At 39.2% G+C, this 23,181-nt stretch overlaps 1 protein-coding gene and 1 non-coding gene across 2 annotated transcripts; both read right to left on the bottom strand.

The window, feature by feature from the left end:
• Nucleotides 1–8,429: 8,429 nt before the first annotated feature.
• Nucleotides 8,430–21,402, bottom strand: LOC140281432 (eukaryotic initiation factor 4A-I). Its single transcript, XM_072375861.1, has 11 exons — nt 21,335–21,402; nt 20,096–20,138; nt 19,131–19,263; nt 17,212–17,351; nt 16,069–16,237; nt 14,930–15,039; nt 13,305–13,448; nt 12,306–12,443; nt 10,742–10,831; nt 9,467–9,546; nt 8,430–9,180 (listed from the first exon to the last, which is right to left on the bottom strand). Exons 1-11 carry the CDS (start codon nt 21,355–21,357, stop codon nt 9,036–9,038), a joined length of 1,215 nt encoding a protein of 404 aa, XP_072231962.1. The 5' UTR covers nt 21,358–21,402; the 3' UTR covers nt 8,430–9,035.
• Nucleotides 15,645–15,784, bottom strand: LOC140282456 (small nucleolar RNA SNORD10). Its single transcript, XR_011909889.1, has one exon. It is a non-coding gene; the product is annotated as a small nucleolar RNA SNORD10 (small nucleolar RNA).
• Nucleotides 21,403–23,181: the final 1,779 nt, after the last annotated feature.

The raw sequence follows: 23,181 nt of genomic DNA, 5'->3' as shown, positions 1-23,181 counted from the left end.
CTTGAAGAAGTTTGATTTGTCCTGACATATGCCTTTGGGGAACTATATAATATCCTCATCCAGTTGATGAAGTATGACCCAAACCCGAATTTGTTTAATGCGGCGAATAAAAAATTCCAGTTAACTCGATCAAATACTTTTTCTACATTGAGAGAGACGATTGTGGTTTCCAAGTTGTTGATGGTAGAATAGTCTATGAGATTAATTAGCCTGCGTGTGTTAGTGGATGAGTGTGGGGTTGGGCTACTCTTTATAAAACCTCAGGATGTCTGGTCAGGATGTATTATAATTGGAGTTATTTTTTCTATTATTTTGGCAAGGGTTTTAAAAATTATTTTGATGTCTACATTTATTAGAGATATTGGGTGGTAGCTGGATGGACGTACAGGGTATTTTCCTGGTTTCTGTAACAGGATAATGTTATCAGAGTTCATGTTTGGGGATAATCTGCCATTCTCCTTAACTTGTAATACCATTTTGTGAAATGTAGGTGCCAAAACAGTCCAAAATTCTTTGTAGAACTCTGCTGGAAAACCATCTGGTCCTGGGGCTTTGTTACTAGGCATATGTTGAAGAGCTTCATGAAGTTTGAATCCAGAGCCATTGCCTGTTCGGTTTGTAATTTTGGAAGGTTGATGTTACTAAGAAACTGATCTATGTTACTGTCTTATGGATCATTTTGTGATGAATATAAAGTTTTATAGAAGTCCCTAAAAGCGTTGTTGATTACACCAGGGTCATGGTTGATATTTCCTTCTCAATCCTTAACAGAAGTAATTGTTGTTTTCTCTTCGTTTCTCTTTAGTTGGTTAGCTAGGAACCTTCCTGACATATTGCCATGCACAAAATTCTCCAAGCAAAGTCTTTGTATCAGAAACTGTGTTTGTTATCAATAATTTTGTTTAGTTCAAGTTTAGCTTTTCTTAGTTCATTCAGTGTGTGTTCCTCTTTAGAGGCACTGTAGACAACTTCTAATGATTTCATAATGAGTTCTAATTCTGATATTCTTGAACTTTCCCCTGTTTTTCTTATTTAATGAAAAAGAGATTATTTTGCCTCTCATAACTGCTTTTCCCGCTTCCTAGAGAACACAAGATGACATTACTGGCAAGTCATTATTTTCTAAATACAAAGACCATTTCCTTTGTCAGAAAAATTCTCTCAGAATTAGGCTCAGAGTCGCTGGATACAATTATCACAAAACATTTATGTCTTGCAAGAAAGAGACAAGTCCGCACAACCTCTCAGGAAGCTGGCTTAGAGTTGTCCGACTCACAAAATGGTGCTATTGCTATTTATATTATTTATATTTACTAGCCATTCAATGTTATGGGAAAACGAGTTCAGTCAAAAACAATTTTGTTTGCTACACAGTGTTACGAGAACCAAAAGGTGGGAGGAAGCCTCCCCCCTTCACAAAAACCTTTATTCTTGCAGCTTTTCTCATAGTATAACTCCATAATTTTTAACACCCTTTCGAAATAATTAATAAAATCAGGGTCTTTTAGTAATAATGTATTAAATCTCCAATTTCTAGCTCCAATCTCCAATTTCCTTTACTTATTTTAAAATGCATTTGATTGGGAGAGATAAAAGTACATGGATAATATGAAAAAAAGCTTTTCAATGCAAGTATCAAAGTGAAGAGATAAGAAGCAATAAAATGTCCAAAATAAATCTAGTTAAGAACACAATTGTTAGAAAAACCATGAAGTTATACTATGAGAACAAGCTTCCTCCTGTCTTTTAGTTCTCATAACATTGTGTGGCTCGTAAACATAAACAATAGAATAGCAATGGTATCATTTTTTGAACACAGACAACTCTGGGCCAGCTTCCTGATAGGTTGTGCGGACTTGGCTCCTTGCTGCAAGAATAAATTTGTTAATTGTCTCCAGTGACTCTGAGCCTAATTTTGAGATTTTTTTCTGACATTAAAACAAACATTAGTACAAGTTTGTTGTTTAATTAAGACCCAACAGCTCTCTTAAAGAGTTAAAGTTCAGAAGATTTCAGATAAACAGGCAGAGCTCTTCAAATCACAGAAAAACTGTCTGAACAAAAGATGTTTTACAAACTGAGACTTTATAATTTCCACCTTAAGCAGGTCTGAGACCAGACAGTCAAAGCATGTGATATATGTGAAAATATAAGAATTTAACAGCAAGGTCAGACGGTCAGATGTCAAACAGTTTCTTATCATCTTAAAGCAGTAAAGGATAGCGTTTATTGTTTTAGAGATAATGTTAATGAATTTTAAAGTTTATTTGATGTAAATACTTCTCCTCTGCTTCTTGCTCAGTGAGATCACCTTTCATTCTAACATTCAGGTGCAGATGTTTTTTTTGTTAGTTTTTATTTTAAACTAAGCTGATATTTATTTTTATTTTTTTGTTAGCTCTTCTGCAACATCACACGCTTTACCAGAAACATGAGCAGAAAATGTAGAATCCAATTTGTTGATGGCTTTCATTACTTCTGAATGATTAATTGCCCTAATCTTAAAGAAACTGATATCATATTCATCAGAGATTATATCATTTATATTAGTTATATAATAAGCCAGATCTTTAACAGCTTAAATAAAGAAGTCATTAAATCTGTTGACAACCTGTAAAAAGACAGAGAGGATGTTTTCACCAATTCTGAGTTAATATTTCTCATCAGTATTTATATTTGATCTCATTAAACCAAAGAACTATTTAACTGCTGCAGATTATTTTAACAGAGCCTCAAAGTGCTTTACAGAAAAGTTTAAAGTGAGTTAGATTATTAGGATATTAACAAAAACACAGCAATAAAAGGTGCTATGGGAGTGAAATAACACTAATGGGTTTCTTAATGAGGAAAACTCTTTTTTAAAAAATTAAAAGGCAGCTGCAGTGAATCTGAGTCATAACAAGTCAAGTCAAGGTTTATTTTTATGGTGCATTTAAAACAGCCACAGTGACCAGAGAGCTGTACAAGATGAACAATATATTAATTCTATTAGCAATTTCTAAGCCTGCAGATAAATATTAATTGAATTAAACAGTGAAACATTTGATTAAATGAGTGAAATAGAAATAAAAACAGTGTTTACAGTTAAAGCGATGCCACTCAACCAGATTAACAAATTAAAAAATAGTGAATTTTAGAACATTTAAAATAATTTGAGGTCTGAGCTGTTCTGATTGGAAAAGGTAGATTAATCCATCAGTAACAGGTTCAACATTTAACTTAAACTGGTGAATCAAATTTTACAAGTTTATTTCAACTACAACAACAAGTAGTAAAGTAAAATACTGATTTTATACTGAGAAATATACTCTCTGCCAGATATAACATTTCAGGCCTACATTTTAATTTTAACTTTATGTGACTTTATGTGCTGTAGCAGACGCTCAACCTTACAGAGCTGCTAATTATCAATGAGAGAGCAGAACAAGCTTCTTAAGAGGAAAGTGGACAAATTGTTGATTCTGAGTGACACTGAAGCATTGTGTACAGTGTTGGAGATTCACACCACAAAGGACATTTTGAACATTGATCCAGCAGTGATTGGATGTTGAACCACAGAACATTTGGATCTGAATTTAATACTTTTTAATACATTGCAAGCAGAACAAAGGCCTCAGAGGGAGAGCCAGAGACTGTGAATCCAACCATAAGCATCACACAAAGAATGAAGGAAGTGAAAACAAGTGACCTCAGAGGGGTGACATCTATATCAGCCTTGACGGGCCTAAGAGAACCACACCAGGTGTGCAAAGACCCACAGGAGCATGCTGGACCTGTGATGAGCTTGGTCATGATACAAACACCTGCCAAAGAGTACAAGGAAACTCTGATCCTCGGCGTGACCAAGGCCAGCCTCTGCAGGGTGGAGCGAGAGGCCCGGTGGATACCTGGGCAGGGCCAGACCTCCAATTTATCAGGGAGAGACGTTTATCATAAAATAAAATTAGAAATAAAGATCTGGTGTCCTGCCCAGGATGTATATTATGATAAACTATTAAAACAGAGCTTCCAATATTCAAAAGTTTCCCGTTGAAAGACATAATCCATACAAACTGCTTCAGAAGTTAAATTGTTTATCCAGTGTTTTTAATTAGAAGATGCAACAATGATTAGAATCCTGTGTGATGCATCAATGGTAACAAAACCACAGATAGAGGCTTTATAGCACAGCAAAGAGCTCACCATAGATCAGATAAAATCAGGTTAAAAAAAAGTAAATCAATGTGTTGAAGGAGAAGCTAACACACCAAATAATTTATGTTCAAAATCAAACTGCTTATCAAGAGAGAAAAGAGTTCCAAATTACTCACAAATTTGAGATGACATTTGTTGTGAGTTGGAGCTCTATAAATAAAATACAAGAAAAGTTATTGTTTATGACACACAGTAATCCAAATATAGATCAGAGCTTAATTTGAGAATATTAAATGTTGCAGGTACAGACTGTGGGGATGGCAAACCCTCACGCTCTCCTGACCAAGGTGCCACCAGATGTTCATGTTTTACAGTGTGTTCCATCTGCCTTTCGAATGTTCTACTTATTCAGTGTTTTTCAGAGATTCCCTGGTGGAGGACTCTCAGTGTTTGTTAGCATTCATACAGAGGTAAGCAGATGTTCATTTAGCACAAAGTCAAGTCATGGCTGAGAGAATTAATGGAACCTGTCGAGCCAACATTGATATGATCTATGAACTGTTCCAAGCATTGTTTCTTACATTAAAGTGTTAATGCTGACATTCTCATGTTAGCACCATAGTTGAGGGGAATCCTTTAAACTACCCCTACTCTGGTGTTTGCCGATTATTTTGTTTTTAGATGTACACAGTATATACACAGTGTGTCAAGGGGTAAGGAATAGAAAGGACAAAACAGCTGATTACTTCATGATGACTGATTTTTAAAACATATATATTTTTAACTCTTACATCAGTTTTCAAACCCATGCACAAAACACAACACCAACTAGACATACTGATCCATACATATTCTTATTGGCGGAAAGAAGAATGAGTGAGATGTGTTGAATGTGGAAGGATGTTAATGGGATGAATGAGATGTTCTGAGAACAGTTTTAATCATGTGTTTGGTTTCATTAGATAAGGTACCCAAAAAATAAATAGATAAATGATGAATTGAGATAAACAAACATTAAACCTTTGTTTTTAATTCTAATCTGTATGAAAAGCTGTTGTTGCATCACGTGATGCTTTAAGCAGCTCTGATTTCACACTGTTGGTACCACATGAAGTGTTTCTGGTTCAACTGGAGCAGAAAAACTTAATGCTAATTCTGAACTATCTGTGGATGGTTCAGCATCACCAAACACAGCCACTGGTAAGAATGAAGGAGAATTTAGTATTACGAAACAAGTGAGAATTAAGCAGATTATGCTGGAATTTGATCTAAACTCTCTGAGCTGAATTAGGAGAGGAGAGGACAGACGATATTCATCCTAAACAGGTTAATCAGTTACTCACTGAGAAGACATTGCTGCTTTCTTGATGCTGTGCTGCTCCCAAAATAAAATCTAACCACAAACATTTCTATCCTACAGCAGAGAGCAACACAGGAGGAGAAACAGCAGTGGAATAGTTTGGCAGAATTAATTTACAGACAAGACTAAGTCTCATCAGAGAGGTGGATGATACTACTATTAACCATGGTTTAGTAAAACTTCTTCCCAAAAATGCTCTGTGAAAGCATTTTCTCTTCTTTTGTCTTATCTCAAAATAAGTTGATGTTACTGCATTTCTAATTAATGCTTTACAGCAGGTTGGTGAGTATTTTAGTCCTAAAACATGGTGTATATCAACTGGCCAGTTGTTTTAGTTTTGGGTTCATATGAAATCTTGATTGTTCGACCAATGAAGAGGGATTAGACCTGTTAAAAGGTCATTCCTGAATGTAGAACACTATGAAGATAACATGTTGAATTGTTGTGCTGATTGTTTCTTTTGTGCTAACATTCATCCACAGGTTAAATTACCTGCATCAGCAGCAGAACCACTACAGGACTCAGCCAGGTGACTGACCAGGTGTCCATCATGCTAAGATGACGGTGGAACAATCACATATCGTCATCCAAATGTGCACAATGAGGGTCCAAAAGGGTGGATGTTGAAGCTAAGCTCTCCACCCCAACAGATTGAAAAGCTGATTGGAAGAATTAATTCCACCAACTGGCCATCAAACTTTAGACAATCTACAGCCTTCAACCACTGTCAAGAAATATGTCTGAATTCTCTCCTGAACGGTCCTAAGAGAAGATTAGTTAGGGACAGGGGGTAAAGACCCCTTCCTAGAAGTGAATAGCTCGTAACTTCTCCTTCAGCGTTAGCTCCGGATCAGACTGCTGAACTGATGTTCAGCCAGAAGGAGAAGAGCGCACCAAGCAGTGACAGGATTGGTCCAGAAGAGACTGAGCTGCCGGCCCTAGAAGTCAATATTTTAGACAACAAAACTTGATCCACAACTCTGACACAAACAGGGATTTGAAATCACGGGCTGCTGTTTTCATCAAATTGTGTGCATGTCATTTTTTTGCAAACAATGTGGGAAGAAATATGTGGGAGAGATTGGGAGAACCATACACCTCCGCTTTCAGGGTAACAAATGGAACATTTTAAAACAATTATCACTCACCTACACATGGTCCGCCATTTGATCTCCCACAGCTGAGATGCAGTGCAAGTTCTGGAGTGGAACCCACACTGCATGCCGGCCCAAATAAAGAGCCGAGAGGGACTGGATAAATAAATAAGGAACAACTTACCTGCAAGGCATGAATTAATGGTCCTTCGCTTCTCATCCTGACCTCATACAGAACCCAACTATAATCTGGTCCTAAATTATAACCTTATAATTTAGCCCTAATCCCAATTATATTCATACCTGGCAATAAGAATATTATAATTTGGTTTTATTGTAACCGTTTACCATATCCTGGTCTTAAACTCAACCTCAGTGAAATGTGGAGGTAGTCCTATTCCGGACATCGAGCTGGCCTCGGTGGGACCTGGCCCAGGTCACAAGCACATCCTCGGCAGGAATGGAGGGATGTTCCTTTTTTTCTTTTGTGTGTACAGCGTGGCAGGGCTCCATTCTGGATTGCAGGGTCCAAAACCTTGATCTTCTAATCCCCAAACTCTTTTAAATCCAGCTGATTTTAAATACTAATATTTTGGATTATGGATATGGAGTTGTGTGCGTGTGTGTTAGGTGGGCTGGATGGAGTGTGCACAGGAGACTCCTCTGAGAGAGGAGTCTCCTGTGCACACTTGGGATTTTCCTAACCTTTACCAATTTAACCTTCCTCCAACCACTGCCTTAACTACTCTCTAATCGAAAGAAATACTGTAATAAAACTCTTTAGACTTCCTGCTGAATTAGGAAAAAAAAAAGTCTTTACTTGCCAGAAAGAATTCACCATAAACCTGTAAAATGACGACTAGTTAATTGAATACATACTTTTTCATATCTTGAGGCCACACACCAACACGTGCAGGTCCATGCAATGCTGTTGGCTCCCCATTCAACTGTGTCAGTCATTGGACTGATTCAGGAGGTGTCATCGTGTTTCACTCCAATTCCTGACCGTACAGCAGTAAACCATTGCATAATTACAAAAGGTGCCCATGCATTTACAATAAGGGAAGATGAAGATCAAACAGGTATATACAGTAACTATACCTGCAAACCGAAGGCTAACCAAAGGGCTCAGACTTCTGTACAAATGGAATAAATGTAGCCGTCACAGTCTAGGACCTGGAAGTGATGAACCGTGGATTTTTAGGAACCAACAGACTGCAATTCATCTTTCAAACACCAACAACGTTTGAGTAGAACTATTAATCCTCGGTGTACCACTGTAAGCCTAAAAATTTGACTAACATTCACACAAACGTCTAAATGCCATCGCTTCAGACTGAGGAAACACACCTTGCGTCTGAAATGGAAAAGGAGATTTTTACTTTTACAGTTGTGCACTTAAACTCCAGAGATAACCGAATTTGGATGAAAGAGCTTCCATGCTAGTCAATGTGGAGGCCAGTTTACTGTTAAAAGGAGAAAACTTCTTTATTTTCAAGACCATTAAAATAAATACTTTACAGAATCCAATGTAGAAAACTTGATACACCGTCTCAAAAAGTTTAACAATTCAAAAATTTGGAGAGGCAGGGCAGGGTGGAGGAAAAACAAAACACCACCACATACACCCCATGATGACCAGCATTTTAATGAGAACTGAAGCATTTTGCGACATTTAAAGTTTTCATTTCTGTATACTCAACTAGTTGTTTGGTCCTTAAATCTAATGAGTTACCACACCCCACCTCCCAAAAGACAAAACAAAGTAGCATGAAAGGCTTTTAGATTTAACTTACGTCTGGGCAAGACTCAACTGAAGACGGTAAACCAGACATTCATGATGGATTTAATTATACAAGTCTTTATTGAATATGCCCTGTGAACTCTCAGAACTGCAGTTTTTAAAATTGATCATGAATGAGGGCTGAAAGCTGTGGAATTACACCAAGGTTTTTGAAATACTGGTCTGGTCAAATAAAACGCCTCCATTTCATTTACAACATTGTTCTGTTGGGTACAAAGTAAACTGCAGTCCAGAGCACTCAGTTTATAAGCACCACATGACGATCTCTGCATTAGCATCACCACCTCAGAATTATGAAGTTACAGATTTAATAGCAATCTTTTGCTAATAGAGCTAGAATCAGCTTACTTTTAAAATGTGCTTTTACAAAGGTAGTTATGGTTTGGAGAACCAAATTTAGCTGCTGGTATTAAAACAGATCTATAGCAGAGAGATGATGCAGTTCAGAAAGTTATCCATCCAAGACAAGGAAAAAAAAAAGAAAAAAGAAGCAATTTACAAATGTTTGGATACAGAGGGGAAAGTTGTGGTGGTATTTAGAAAAAAAAAAAAAAAAAAGGTTTTTAGAATTCAGATTATACAGTCAACAAGATTTAGCTTCTAAAATAACTGGCTTGGGGTGGATGATGGGCAAGTCAATGTTCTATATGAGATCAGCCACATTCATGGGCATCTCCTCAACAGTGGTGTTGTAGAATGTCTCAATGTCTCTCAGGGTTCGTTTGTCATCCTCAGTCACCATGTTAATGGCTACTCCCTTTCTGCCAAAACGACCACCGCGGCCAATCCTGAATGTATATATATAAAAAACAAAATTATTAAAGACACAAAACAGCAAACTAAGTGTGACAAGCTGGAAAACAGAGCTGTTCCATGTTATAAATACACAATATGCAGCTTTAAATTAACAAAGAACATGGTCATGTCAGCAACTCTGCCAACAGAGCCAAGAAAAGATAATGAGGCTGCAGGAGAAAGCTCAAACCTTATAGGCATGAACACAGTCTTTGCAATGATTAAGCAAACAGTGTATTGGTTATTATTGGCCAGTATCGGCCTTATGCAGTGCATTACCTGTGGATATAGTTTTCTCTGTTGGTTGGCAGGTCATAGTTGATGACAAGTGAAACCTGCTGAACATCAATACCTCTGGCCTGAAGGAAAACAGAAAGATGGTTACAACACACCAAGCCACTGATCCAGACGTCACCGAGGTCTATTGTCAGGTTCACATGTACATTTTCAGAATTGGATTTCAGCACTTCAATAACAGTTTACCTACATTTAACTATGAATGAACCAACGTTACTGTGTAAAAGAATGGAAGACCCTGTTAGTGCAAGCTGTGCTGAGAAAATGTGAGAATTTATTTTGGATTCTGTACTGTCCAAACAGGCACCAGTGGAAAATGGCACAGTGAAATGACAAAATGTTATCCGCCAACTGGTCATTACAAATGTTTTTAAAAAAACCAAACCAGGCTTCAAAAGGTAATTCTGCCTCCAGGCATTTAGAATTCCACAACGTGACATGGACTTTAGGCTTCTCCACATCCTGCAGTTGTATTTTTAAAAGATATGAAAGTGTTGGGGCAGAGCCTCTACTTTTTAGGCTCCCTTCTGGTGTCTTTTAAAATGAAGCCAAACCTATCTCTTTGAAAGAGGCTTCATTCAATTCATCGGTCTCCCTGTGAGCCACTCGTTTTAATGCACCTTGTTTGTCATTTGCATACTTGAACACTGCAATAACAGCAAGCAGTCTAAATTAAAATCAGGATGTGGAAGCCGAATCAATTTCAATACAGGAGAATCACCAACAATACACCATCTAAAAATGCACTCCACCACCTCTACTCAGGATAAATGAGCAAAGAGGGGGGCACTTTGCTTAAGTTGCACACAGTGTGGCTATTGAATCTTTAAATATAACCAATTACAAAAGAATTGTGGGGTGAGAGAAAAAAAAAAAGCTGATCTTGCCTCACCCTACAGTAAACTACAACCATTTACTGTAAAAGTGTACTATCCTACAAAAAGCATTTAGTATCAAGTTGGATCATAGGAGTACTGATTTGTAACCTGCTGTTTAGTTGTGGGTCATGGACTAAAACCAAGCCACAGTGGAGGGCAGGTAGGTTTGTCTTCCAAGGAACTTTCAATCCTTTACCAACACTGCAGATGGAAGGAGAGGGATCCTTGGACTGCTCACAGTAAGCTTTCTAACAAACCTGCATGGTGCTCTGCCACAGGTTATCTGGATAGCATCAAAGTCTGATCTCAAATGACCATTATACTCCTGGATATGGTCCCAGTGTCATGTGTTAAAGTAATACACTTTAGCTGAACATACCAACAGGTCAGTGGTAATAAGGACTCGACTGGAACCAGAGCGGAACTCCCTCATGATCAAGTCTCTCTCTTTCTGGTCCATGTCACCATGCTGAAAGACAAGAGTGATATAACAATTAGAAGTATGGCCAAAGTAAAATGACAAAGCTGCCACCAACATGTTTAATGTTGAACTGTGTTCACAAGTTAACTGCAAATCAAGCATGAGCTTTTTTTCTTTTAGTTTCAATGTTTCCATTAGCAGTTTTGTTTAAAAAAAAAAAACATGTACTTCATGTTATGAAGTACCCTAACTGGTCAGTACCCTGACTGGTCAAACTGTCCTTTGATGTTCAGTTTGAATTAATCAACTTTAGATTATAAACACTGATCAAACTTTGTCAGCTTCTGCTGGCGCAATGATCAGAGTATTTACGGCATAGCTCCAACTTCAATGAATGTCTTACAGTGTGAAATTCAAATCATTTAAGTCTAACTATAGCAGTTTCAGTGCCACCTCACTCCTGCATTCAGATTTTATGAAGACGACCACAGTGCAGATACAGACCAGTGTTTGTCTCATTCTCACAGCAAATGGATGCGTTTATAGCAACAGTCCTTATATTCCAACTGTACTTATTAAGGGCACATTCAACTGGTGTTTCCAAAAGCTTGTCAGTAATTATGACAGTAGGACAAACATGATTTACAGGTTTATGTAGCTGCAATCAGTTCACTGACTGAATGCTGCGTTGTGGATGGATGTCTGTCAAACAAACTGGGTTGAGCACGCTTCTGTGTGATGTTGCACAGATTGAACATTTTTCTAAACTTGTAGAGGATCACAGCCCTTTTCCCCCCAAACAGAAGATTGTGGATCCAGGCCAGTAAAAGAAGAGCGAGGTCACAGCAAGGTCTGCCGTGCCCACTGTGAAAATGCTGAAATTAATTCTGACCCTGTACCATTAAACTGCTACAACTGCTACAAAAAAGGATTCACCTGTATGCCGACTTTTTTTTTTTTGTAAAAAGAAAAAAAAGTCATCCCTCTCAGTGATGGATATCAGATTATAAAATTACTCAAAATGGAAATGTGACAACAGCCCTGTCTGGAACTGATTACTTTGTTAGCTTGGACTCAGTTCTCATGACTAAAGCAGTCATGGACTCCCGTCACGTCACACAGTACAGACAAACTTAAAAGATAATCCAGAACCAAATGTGTTGCAAATGTGTGATCCTGACAATGATGCTTTGAGGAGTCATCTGTTAAATAAGGTAGAAGACAAGTTGAACTAGTCATGGACATCATTACATGGCGAGCCCAGTGAAACATTCCTGCCATGCTGCCAAATGAGGTGTAGAAAAACACAAAACAGTGACATCATCTTTGCATGGAAACTTAAGGAATGCAATCTGTTGTATTTATTAGCCAAGCATGATAATACCCTTTAGTTTTGCAAGTTATATAATTTACTTGGATTTAAATTGTATTTTTTTTTTTTTTTTTTTTTTTTTTTAAGTGATTTGCAGTGATATGGAACTACATAACAGTGAAATGAACAGATGTTAAGACAGACTCTTACCAGAGCGGAGACAGTGAAGTCTCTGGCATGCATCTTCTCAGTGAGCCAGTCTACTTTCCTCCTAGTGTTGATGAAGATGACGGCTTGTGTGATTGTCAGGGTTTCATACAAATCACACAACGTGTCCAGCTTCCACTCCTATAAACACCACCAGGTCACAGTTAGCTCAGTTTCTTTATACCTTCAAAAATGACACATTACACACTGTTGCAGGTATGAATTGAAGTGCTTGTATGGTGTAACTAATTCTTCAGTCTCATGTTTGTTCATCGTCGCAGTTAATGCAGAGGGGATCACCGAGTCCTAACCCGTTTCCCCATTTTTTGTCCATAAAAATAGCCTCGACAGCAATCACACGCAGACGTGTGCAGTCACACTTTAATTGAAAACCCAGCAGCCACCTTGAACTTTCACCCATGTGGAGGTGGGACGATAGTTACAGACTTGCAAACATCTGTTTTCATAGAAGTACTGAAGGCCATCTCTGACAAGTACATCATGTCAAATATGAGAATTAAACTGAAGCACTATGTTTGTTTAGGTTCAGCAGCAGGTTCTTTGACAACTGAAAACATTTTGTATACATTTTGCTTGAAATATTAGAATCTGAATAAGGCCCAGGGTAGGCTAAAGTGGTCCTCATCCTCTCAGCTGGAAATGTGGAGGCCAAAATCTCACTAAATATGCATGTACAACGCCACCATAACATTTCATCACCCTTTGATATTAGACCTTTGTTCAACAGCATCATTGATGTTTGACTCAAGACTCTGCATCCATTTGTTGGCCTGACTGTAGTGTGTAATGCATCCGAGTTATGAAGTTCAATTGTCTTTGGGTTTTTATTTATTTATTCATATCTATAAATGAATCAGCTATAGTTTGTACCTAGTAGAAGTTTGTCATATATATATATATTCAAATGAGACATCTATGAAACACCTACTCCACCTTCTGTGGCTCTCTATGAGATGGGGGAGAAGGAAAAAAAAAATTCACCTCTTTTTCCACATCGATGTAGAACTGACGAATGCCCTCAAGGGTCAGCTCCTCCTTCTTTACAAGGATTCGAACAGGTTCTCGCATAAACTTCTTTGTGACCTCCAACACATCAGCTGGCATGGTGGCAGACAGTAGGACAACCTTAAAGGGGAAAAATGTGAATTTGGTTTTGAAGCTCAAATTAAAAGTACCCGTTACCTTTGGCAGACAATATCTCTGTGACAGTTGGAAACAGCATGTTAAGAGACCTCTGCAACGCTGTGATTTTTGGGTTCATTTTTAAAGTCAAATTAAAGTTGCTACATCCTGTGATGCACCGTACCCACAATCATAGGTGCCTGAGAATCAGTTGTGAGGTTGGAACATTGATCTTCAGACCTCAACCCTTCCCAGACGCTGTGCAAAAAAAAGTTGAATCACATTTGTCATGCAAATGTGCCAACTGCTAACAGGCTCCATTTGTCTGCTCACTGCATCTAAAACGCCGCTTTATTTTAGTCAGGCTCCTCAGCCTGTTAACTGTGTAAAATTAACTGTGTCTAAAATGCTGCCCTCAGGTGTGACGGTACAGTGCTGCTACAGCCATCACACAGACAGTACAGGTTCTGGCATACTTTATGCATTGATTTCATTGCAAAATGTTGACTAATTTCATGTGAGATAGTTTTATTAGCATATTGTCCAGCTTAAGTGATTAAGAGCTGTTATTTTGTCCCATTCTTCCTGCAAACACATCTTAAGATGTGCAACAGTACAGGGTGGTGGTTGTTTCAAAGTTGTCCAACATTCTCCATTGGGCACAGGTCAGGGCTGCAGGCAGACAAGTCCAGAACCCGTACCCTCTTCTTCCTCAGCCAGGCCTTTGGAACGTGTGCAGAATGTGGCATTTCATCATAAAATCTACCGTTACTGTAAAATCTCTGAACGTTTGGGCAGAGTTTGAAGGCTTAGCCTCAGAAGGGCCCAGCTGTGGCAGTATTACCAGTAGCTTCAAGTTTAATTTCATAAAGAGTCTTCTCCTGAAAACAGCTTAAGAGTGGGTGGATGCAGCTCACCGTTGTTCTTTACGTGTTCCTTCTTAAAATAAATCCCACCTTACTGTAGGACCTCCTGACCCAACACTGTAGAGGAGGAATCTTACAATCTTTCTTTCAGGAACACTTTCAAATAGAGCAATGATTTTTGTCCCATGTTGAGCAAATTGAGAACCTTTGCTCCTGGAAGACAATCACGGAGCCATAGTGGCCCCCCTGTTACTTCAAATGTACATGCACATAACATGGCTATATCAGACTTGCCAGAGTTCAGCAACCTCCTTTTTCAGATATTTTTAGCCTGGAGGCAAAATGTTCAGGCATGTCTATACACCCTCTGATGGTTTTAGACCAGTACTGCAGACGTGTTTGTTCCACGCATACAAAACTGAAATATGAACCAAACACTAGGCCCTGCGTGCTAAAGGGACTGAGAATTGTGCCTATGCCATTCCTTTCTCCAGTTTCTGTGTTCCATGACTTCCTAATTTACACATGAACAAAAATACACACAAAAGAATAAAGCCAATTAATCCTTATGTCCCTGAAAATTTGCTCACTGATCTTCTGAGAAGCATTCTACTTTACCTGTGTGCTGCTTGCCAGTTTCTGGAAGATCTCATAGATCTGGTCCTTGAAGCCCCGACTCAGCATCTCATCAGCCTCATCAAGCACAAACATTTTGATGTACTTGGAAGCTGCAAAATAATCAACACATTAGGTTGTCTTGTAGTTTATGCATCTTTTGAGGGGGTGGGGCAGACCCTAAACTAGGATTTTAAGTTTAGTTCCAACCACAAACACCTGTTTTAGTAATTATTGCACACAAGTATATAAACAGAAAACTAAAACAGAACTTCATACCTCTTCATGAATTGTTCCAAACCCATCTCAAAATCTTAAGTCTTACTGTGCTCGAGCTTGAGACCACCACACACACAAAAAAAAAACTACTATTGAGTCGGAGGTTTTTTTTTTTTTTTAAATTCCCAGTCTTACCTTTGGAGGGGATGGATTTTCATTTTTCTCCCTTTAGGCCTTTTCAGTTAGCTAATCAAATGCATTTAAAGGTACAGCTGTAATGATCGACAGTGACCCTTCTTTTCCCTCAACTGCCACCTACGGTCTCGTGCACACTTCAGGCAGGAGATTACAAACAGCTGAAGAATCTGTGTCATCAGTTGCTTTTAATTTTACATTTGGCAGCTACAATGTTACATTGAAATTAATTAACTTCGCTTTTCCTGCAATGTGGCTTTAATATTCTCTGTAATGATGTCTCAGTGCATGAAGATTAGGTGCTGTACTCAGAACCATGGATGTATGATCATGTCTCTGGATCCCTGTTGTTCTGAAAACTCAGGCCAGTAGTACACTTACCAGAGTAACAGTACACCAGGGGTTCACAGAGTCAGCTGACACGCATGGGTTTCATCATTATACAACCGTCACTTCTACCTGCAGCCAAGAACTGCAAGTGACTGCAGTACGAAAGACTGATCGTGTCCTCTACACTGGCCACTATCAAAACTGAAGAAGAGCTGCTGGGCAACCTTGATTCTTGCATTACTGTAGCTCTTTAGTTTATCACATTTTAAGGGCGGCTGGTGTTCAAATAACAAGTGCTCAACCCTGCAACCAAAAGGATTAATGTCCAAGATTCATTTCATTGGACATGGATAGAAATCTCTTGACAACTCAGCATTAGACACCAGTGGAGAACTTACAGAGGTTTTTACGAGTCAACATGTCAAAGACTCGACCTGGGGTTCCCACCACTATGTGAGGGGCTTCAGCCTGCAGCTTCTGGACCTCACTGCGGATGTTGGTACCTCCAATACAGGCATAGCAACTTGCTCCCATGTAGTCACCAAGGGCCAGTACCACTTTCTGGATCTGAAGTGATGACAGAAATTCAGCAGTCTTACTTGCTTTGTGTATGAATTCAATAACCCTCCGAGGTCTATGATCAGGCTGGCGTGATCAGATCGCATTCTGTCAACTTTACTCAAAAGTGCCATTTTGAAACTCTAGTTTTATTCGACTTTGATACACCACATAAAACTAGAGATGATAGTTTCAATTTAGTTTTAAAATATATTTATCCGATCGTAAAAGGGGGTGGGATGGGAGAGGCTGCATTTTCTCTCTCTCTCCATATCTTCTTAATTTTTTTGTGATTTTACAAAATCGGAAAAAAGCGGTCGAATCTGCTAATACTACTCTACGTGATCAATGTATCAGAGACGTCGATCACGGGAGATGTGAAAAAAAAATAAATAAAAGATGCAGTGGTTTACAAGGAAGAAAGAAGACAGAAACAAGAACCATAAACCAAAAACACCTTTTATGGTAAATATTTCTATAAAGTATGACTTCATCTCAATTTTACATTTATATTTGCAACTTCTGTTTACCTTTAAGTTCCAAAACAGTTTATTATGCATGCGCAAATTGGCTCATTTTACCAAATGAAAACTGACATACAAAATGCATGTTAAACCAATTTAAAAAAAAAAAAAAACAAACCACATGACCCAGTGCTTAAATTGTGTGTCATTGCCTTAGAGTTACTCACACAAGCAGGTACTGAGCATAGTTATCAAACTGAGAAGTCCTGCTGTAGTCTTCAATGTGGGGGTTCATTGTACTACCCACTTTGACTTTTAGGGTCCAATTCTGGCGCCAACACATAGCATTTTGTCTATATGCAACTTCCTAGCCAAGTAACTGGAGTAGTGCACATTCACCATTATCACCGTCACTTTAGCAAACCTCAAGGATATCCACCAATCAGAAGACACTAACAATCCCCTCGTCAGAGGATTTCAACCCAACCCATTCATGTCTTGTTGCAGTGAGGATCCTACCTGCTGCGCCAACTCCCTGGTGGGAGCCAGGACCAGTGCCTGAGTGCCTTTCAGCTCCACATCAATCTGCTGAAGAATAGAAATGGCAAAGGTGGCGGTCTTCCCAGTGCCAGACTGGGCCTGGGCAATCACATCATAACCTTAAAATGGGACAAGAAGAGAAAATTAACAATCAGAACACAAATATGATCTAAACTTAGTGGAAACTGCCTGAGTAGATGTGAGGTCTTACCCAGACAACCTCTGCTGTAATGTATCAAAGTGTAATATTCTGATATTAACATTACTCCAAATAAGAAACTGCAATCCAAAGAGCAGTTTCAGATCACCTTAAGCCGAGTATGGTCATATTTGGAGGAAGCAATAAGGCCATCATGGGTGACCACTATGTAGATGTAGACAAGAATGTACTTTCAAGTTTATGTGTCAGAAGTGCACACCATTAACACAACCCCCCCCCCCCCCCCCCCCCCCCATAAAATATGGAGGTGGCCAGTTGATGCAGTATAGTGGAGATTTCCAGTGTGCCCCTAGTGGACTCTTTCAGTAACAGGATATTATACAAGCATGGGTGTTGAGCAATAATGCTGACAGGCAGTTGCCTACGTGAATACAAGGCTAAAAAGATACCACTGCAGCTCAGGGTACAGGTGATCACAAATCTCATTCTTATAGGCATAACCTGTCAGATACAATGTTTTTGGCCACCAGCAGGTGGCGCTATAAGCATGTGTACATTTGGGCATATTTATGCGTTCTGGGTGGAGCCCAAGTGCAGCCTATTAAGTTTTAAGGCTTCGCCGCAGCCACACCCTTTAAGGTTTGAGAAAGATTTGTGTAACTTTTAGTCGCCCATGACTGAAGCGTGACAGTCAAATTTAAAACCTGTAGCATGAAATCTGTATGAGTTTGATCATATGCAAGGTTTGGAAACGGTGAAACGCATCTTCCACTCAAACTGGCAAACTTCCTGTGGACCTGGCACCATGGCGTCTAGAGGCTTTTTTGTGTGTCTGGGCATGACGAAGGCATGTACTGAGTTTCGTCAGGGTACGCCAAAATAACCCCAATGTGGAGGCTTTTTTGCAATGTTCTAGGGGGCGCCGTTTCATCCCACAACTGGCTTCCCTGGCGAGTTTGAGCAACTTGTGCAATGGATAATAACTCCTTGGCCGTTTCACAGCTCAGGCCCTAATAAGAACTCCTTCAGATACAATAGGGCCTTCGCTGTTTCACATGGATGAGAAAAATGCTGCTGTTATCCTCACACCCTCATGTTCTTCCTGACCTTCTGCACTTCAGTTCCAGCAGTTTGTGTAGAACAAGGCTGCAGTAATAAACCCTCCTGAGGGCTGAGGGAGAAGCCTGAAATGTGGTTGTGGATATAATGAAGACGCAACTACTAACAAGTACATATGTCATTCCTTTTTTGGCCACTGGTAGGCTTTGACACCATTTCACAGCCTTTTTCAGAGACGGATTCTGGCCTGTGACTTCAGCCATTTCCATTTTAGACTATGCTATATCATTTTAATATGATAGTAGCCTACCATAAACAACAATAGCCTACATTGAATGTGCTAAAATTCAGGCAAGATAGATCTGTTGTATACAGTAGGCATATTTACTGTAATATGCAAAATTACAAAAAATCTCCGGGCCTCTTAAAGAGCCACGCAGAGTAAGCCGCCCCTCTCTAGAAAAAGCTTGGAGACTACTGCTTTAGATGAATGCATTACTGCACAATGCTGTGGTGGCTAGCTCCGTCTCCACACTGCAGGAAGGTTCTGGTTCCGACCTTAGCTGGGTTCTGTATGGAATTTGCTTGTTCTTACCGGGTATGTAAGGGTTCTGTCTGGATACGCCTACTTTCTACCAGTGTCTTTGATCACGTTTCTGATTTTAGCGATTTCACTTACCCTTGATACAAGGCATAATGGCCCTTTGCTGGATAGCAGATGGCTTCTCAAATCCATAGGCATAAATTCCCCTGAGCAGAGTCTCACGCAAGTTCATCTCATCAAAACTGTCCACGATCTGTTCCCAGTTGCTCTAAAGGGGTAAGAGACAACAGGCCAACAGTAATTCAGATGCCACAATATAGTGATCATACAGTACAACTGACATGCTAATGACACTAGCCTTTTCGCTCTTTAGACAATATGACCAATACTTATGAACAGTCAACATTCCAGTTGACTGTTCATAAAAACAAAGTTCCATAAGAACTCAATTTCTTAACTTTGATATGACAAAGGGTGGATTAGAATCTTTCTGTTTCCATAAGCACCTCCCTTTGATAACAGCCTGCTGCTGATGTTATACAGCTAAACAAACCTGATGTGCAGTTCCATGAAGCTGGGCTGGCACAATGTTAGAACTCCATACACATACCAAGTCTACCATTTATTGATACCAAAGACAAACTGACAAGTTTTAAAAGGTATAAAATGTTTTAAATGAATAGCTTCAAACTATCAGATCTGTACTACAATCAGCACATCTGTTTCATGGCAGAAGGAGATCTGTCTGCTGTTGGTTTAAGACCAGCTCACAGCAGTAATGCATGAATAACACAAGGTGGCAGTAATGTCCCAAGCATTGTTCAAAAGTATGCTGATTATTTATTTATTTATCTTTATAAACCAGAAATTAAAGTCGTCATAGTTTATTAATTGGAAAAAGTAATAAACAGAGACTTTCACCAAGCATCATAATAATGACAAAATGTACAGTTTACAATGTTTACACCCCCCCCCCCCCCCCCCCCAAAATAATCCTGGTATTCTTGCATGTGACAAGTGATCTCCCTTCAAGTTTTCTAAAATTCAGACATTCAAACCTTATACAGGAGACAAAAGCTTAAATGACAAAGGGTACTCACCTCAATGATGCCATCTGGCTCCATGCCCTCTGGGCCATTGTCTCTGACAAAGACAATGCAGTCATTATTATTCTGTTAGCCACAGTGGTCTATGCCACATCAGCAAACCAGCGGGCATTCCAGGACCAGGCAATTCAAAAACCAATTTACCAAGTCAAACAGATTTCAGTGCAATGCGACGTTCGCTGCCCATAGCGAAATGCCAAGAAGGCACGTTAAATGCTATTCATAGCTATACTGTTTAGCCATTTATGTTAGTGAAGTTTACTAGTCCGCCATTTCTCTTGCGTATTGTACATTTGGAGGTGGCCGTTTCTACAGGGCTGGAAAACAACGGAACATGGACGAAGTATGATTTAACAGATTGCAAATGAAGACTTTTCTTGGACTCTACACAGACAAGCCGATGGTGGATTATGACGTCGTCTGATGCATCACTGGGGTGGCGAGAATAAAGAGAAAATTTGCTGCTGGTAGCCGCGGCCTGCTACTGCGTAGCTTGTACGGAACAGGCCTAGTTGGCCTTTACGGTGCCTTTCCTAAGAAAAGGCAAGTCAGAAACCGTTCAACTACGGTTCAAACATATGAAGCAGACAGTATCAAATTCACCCATTTCCACCAGCGGTAAAGGAAGCGGAGAGAGAGCGAGAAAAAAAAAAAGAAAGACTTGAAATAGCTTTGAGCGGCCGCCGCTAGCACTGGAGACTACGACCATGTGCCCAAGAGAACGAGAGGAAAAACAGACAGTTTCAGGTTTTCACCACCAATTACGACATGTCTAACGCGTGAGACGAGACCTTCAATCTCGAACCCTCAATATACTTTTCTTTTCCTACAAGACGGACACCGACAGATAACTGAAATTGGAGATCCGTTGAAGGCCGTGCTCCTTCACGTGCTATTCAAGGAGCCGGCTGCTAGTTAATTTCATTCAGTAATGCCAAGCAGTCGCCATCATTCATGCCACCTGAAATAAACAGAGCCTCATTTAAGAAGCGCATATAAATTTTTAACTGAGAAGATCAAATCTGAAATTAAAGTTCACAAGTGATTCATGAAGGGCGAGAAGCAGACGGGCCTAAACGTTAAGCGAAGCCAGAACCAACAAGACGAACTGCTAAATGTCCACTTCCTCAAAATGGTAGTCAGTAAAAAAAAAAAAAAATCAAATTCTACCTTAAATATATTACATTAGCTCCGAATTCGCGTTATTAAACCAATCCTTAAGATTTCACCTACCTGTTAACATATTCAGCCGACATTATTCCAAAGAAAGAAACTGCGGCAGAAATGTGTTATATATATGTTGAAAGTACATAGAGGCATTCTCATTGCAACAAATCGCTGTCATTCAACTGTTGTCCCGCCTCCAAACGCTTGCAATTGGGTAATTTCTACATTGGGTTGTTTTGTTTTTTTTAAAGTAGGCGGACTTAACTATTTTTTTGGTGACAATGATTTGCTATTTGAAAGACAGAAGGGCGGAGTTTTATTTCTGAAAAAAAGAGATTGAGAATGGATGAAAGCCATCGTAGGTTTGCAGAAAAGTCAAAGGTTTGAATAAATTATGAAAAAGAAAGAATAAACTAAATGATAATACATGCTAAATCTTTTGTTAATTTTAAGGTAACTCCTCCAGTGGATGGATTTTTACTTAAACGGATGCAGAACCTCACCTCACTTTACATTTACTAGCATTTCGATTTTCTGTATGTAACAGATGACTCCAGGCATTCAAAATTTTATTCTAGAAATCAACATTTTCAATTCAGTTTGTTTTATTGTACTACTAAATCCCAATAAATGTCATCTCAAGGCACTTTAAAGATAAAGTCCAATTCAAGCCAATTAGATTGTAATGCACACAATTCAATCCAATCGAATGAATTAGTTAAATAATTAAGCCAATTCAAATCATCTTCAATCCAGCCTCCTGTCCTGAGCGTGCACGAGGCGATGGAGAAAAGAGAAAAACTTGATTTTAACAGGAAGGTGGCCATCTGCCTCGATCAGGAACTGAAGAAAATAAATAATTGGTGGTAACTGAAGTAGGAGTGAAACAAACAGCAAACACAGCAGAGCATCACTGAGTATTTTCAGCCTGACTGATCTCAGTAATCATGGCATTACAGTGGACAGAAAAGGTCAAACCATTAAGTGTCAGTGGATTCAATGTCAGTTTTACAAACTGTCCAAACACAATTAATGGAAAAGAGATCTTATATAAGAAAAAATGTTGTAAAGAATTCAAAATCTGGTACCAGGTTATGTGGGGATTCCTGGAAATTAACACCTCTCACATGAGTAAGGTCAGTAAGGTCGGCGCACTGCAGGATGGGCCTGGGCACTATCTTTATTCACTGCTAACCATGCTAATCTGTGTAGCGGGATAAAGTTAGTTATTAACTTTTTAAACTCTATTTTTATTTAGATGGTGAGGTCTCTACTTAGCAGGAAAACGTCCATCCATCCATTTTCTATACCCTTAATCCAACTCATGCTCACCAGGGGTGGGGTGAGGGTGGGGGTGGAACCCATCACAGCTGTCAGTGAGCCAGAGGCAGGGTACACCCTGGACAGGTTGCCAGTCCATCACAGGGCCACACAGAGACAAACAAGACACACAACCATCCACGTTCACATGCACTCCTAGAGTCAATTTAGAGTCACCAGTTAACCTACCTTAACCTACCATACATGTTTTAGGCAGTGGGAGGAAGCCACAAAAACATAAGAACATGCAAACTCCACACAGAAAGAACCAGCTGGGATAAGATCCCTGGAACCTTCTTACTGTAAGGCAATGGTGCTACCCACCAGCAACAAAATATGAAACATGACATTTAAACACTATTGATAATCTTACATTTGCTGATTATTCCTTCTTTTTTTTTTTTTTTTTTTTTTACTCAAAATCTATTTTATTGGAACGTAAAATACATTTTGATAAATGCAAATATAACCCAAAGGTAGTAATTTAAGTAAGACAAATGTTGGGAAAGTATACAAATTGCTTCAATGCAGGCACTAAGTATCAGTTATCCGTGATCTTCCATCTCAGGTCTTCTGCCCTATTCACAGCAATG

The sequence above is a fragment of the Leuresthes tenuis genome, unplaced genomic scaffold (genome assembly GCF_036924035.1).
Source record: "Leuresthes tenuis unplaced genomic scaffold, fLeuTen1.0.hap1 SCAF_22, whole genome shotgun sequence".
Lineage (NCBI taxonomy): Eukaryota > Metazoa > Chordata > Actinopteri > Atheriniformes > Atherinopsidae > Leuresthes > Leuresthes tenuis.
This window is presented reverse-complemented; position numbering and strand designations above follow the sequence as displayed.

Excerpts from the sequence above, each read along its gene's own strand:
- LOC140281432 (XM_072375861.1), bottom strand. The coding sequence starts at position 21,357 with ATGTCGGCTGAATATGTTAACAG. Across the intron at positions 20,139-21,334 it reads TCGGCTGAATATGTTAACAG|AGACAATGGCCCAGAGGGCA; the intron begins GTAGGTGAAATC and ends TGTCTTTGTCAG. Across the intron at positions 12,444-13,304 it reads ACATCGATGTGGAAAAAGAG|GAGTGGAAGCTGGACACGTT; the intron begins GTGAATTTTTTT and ends TGGTGTTTATAG.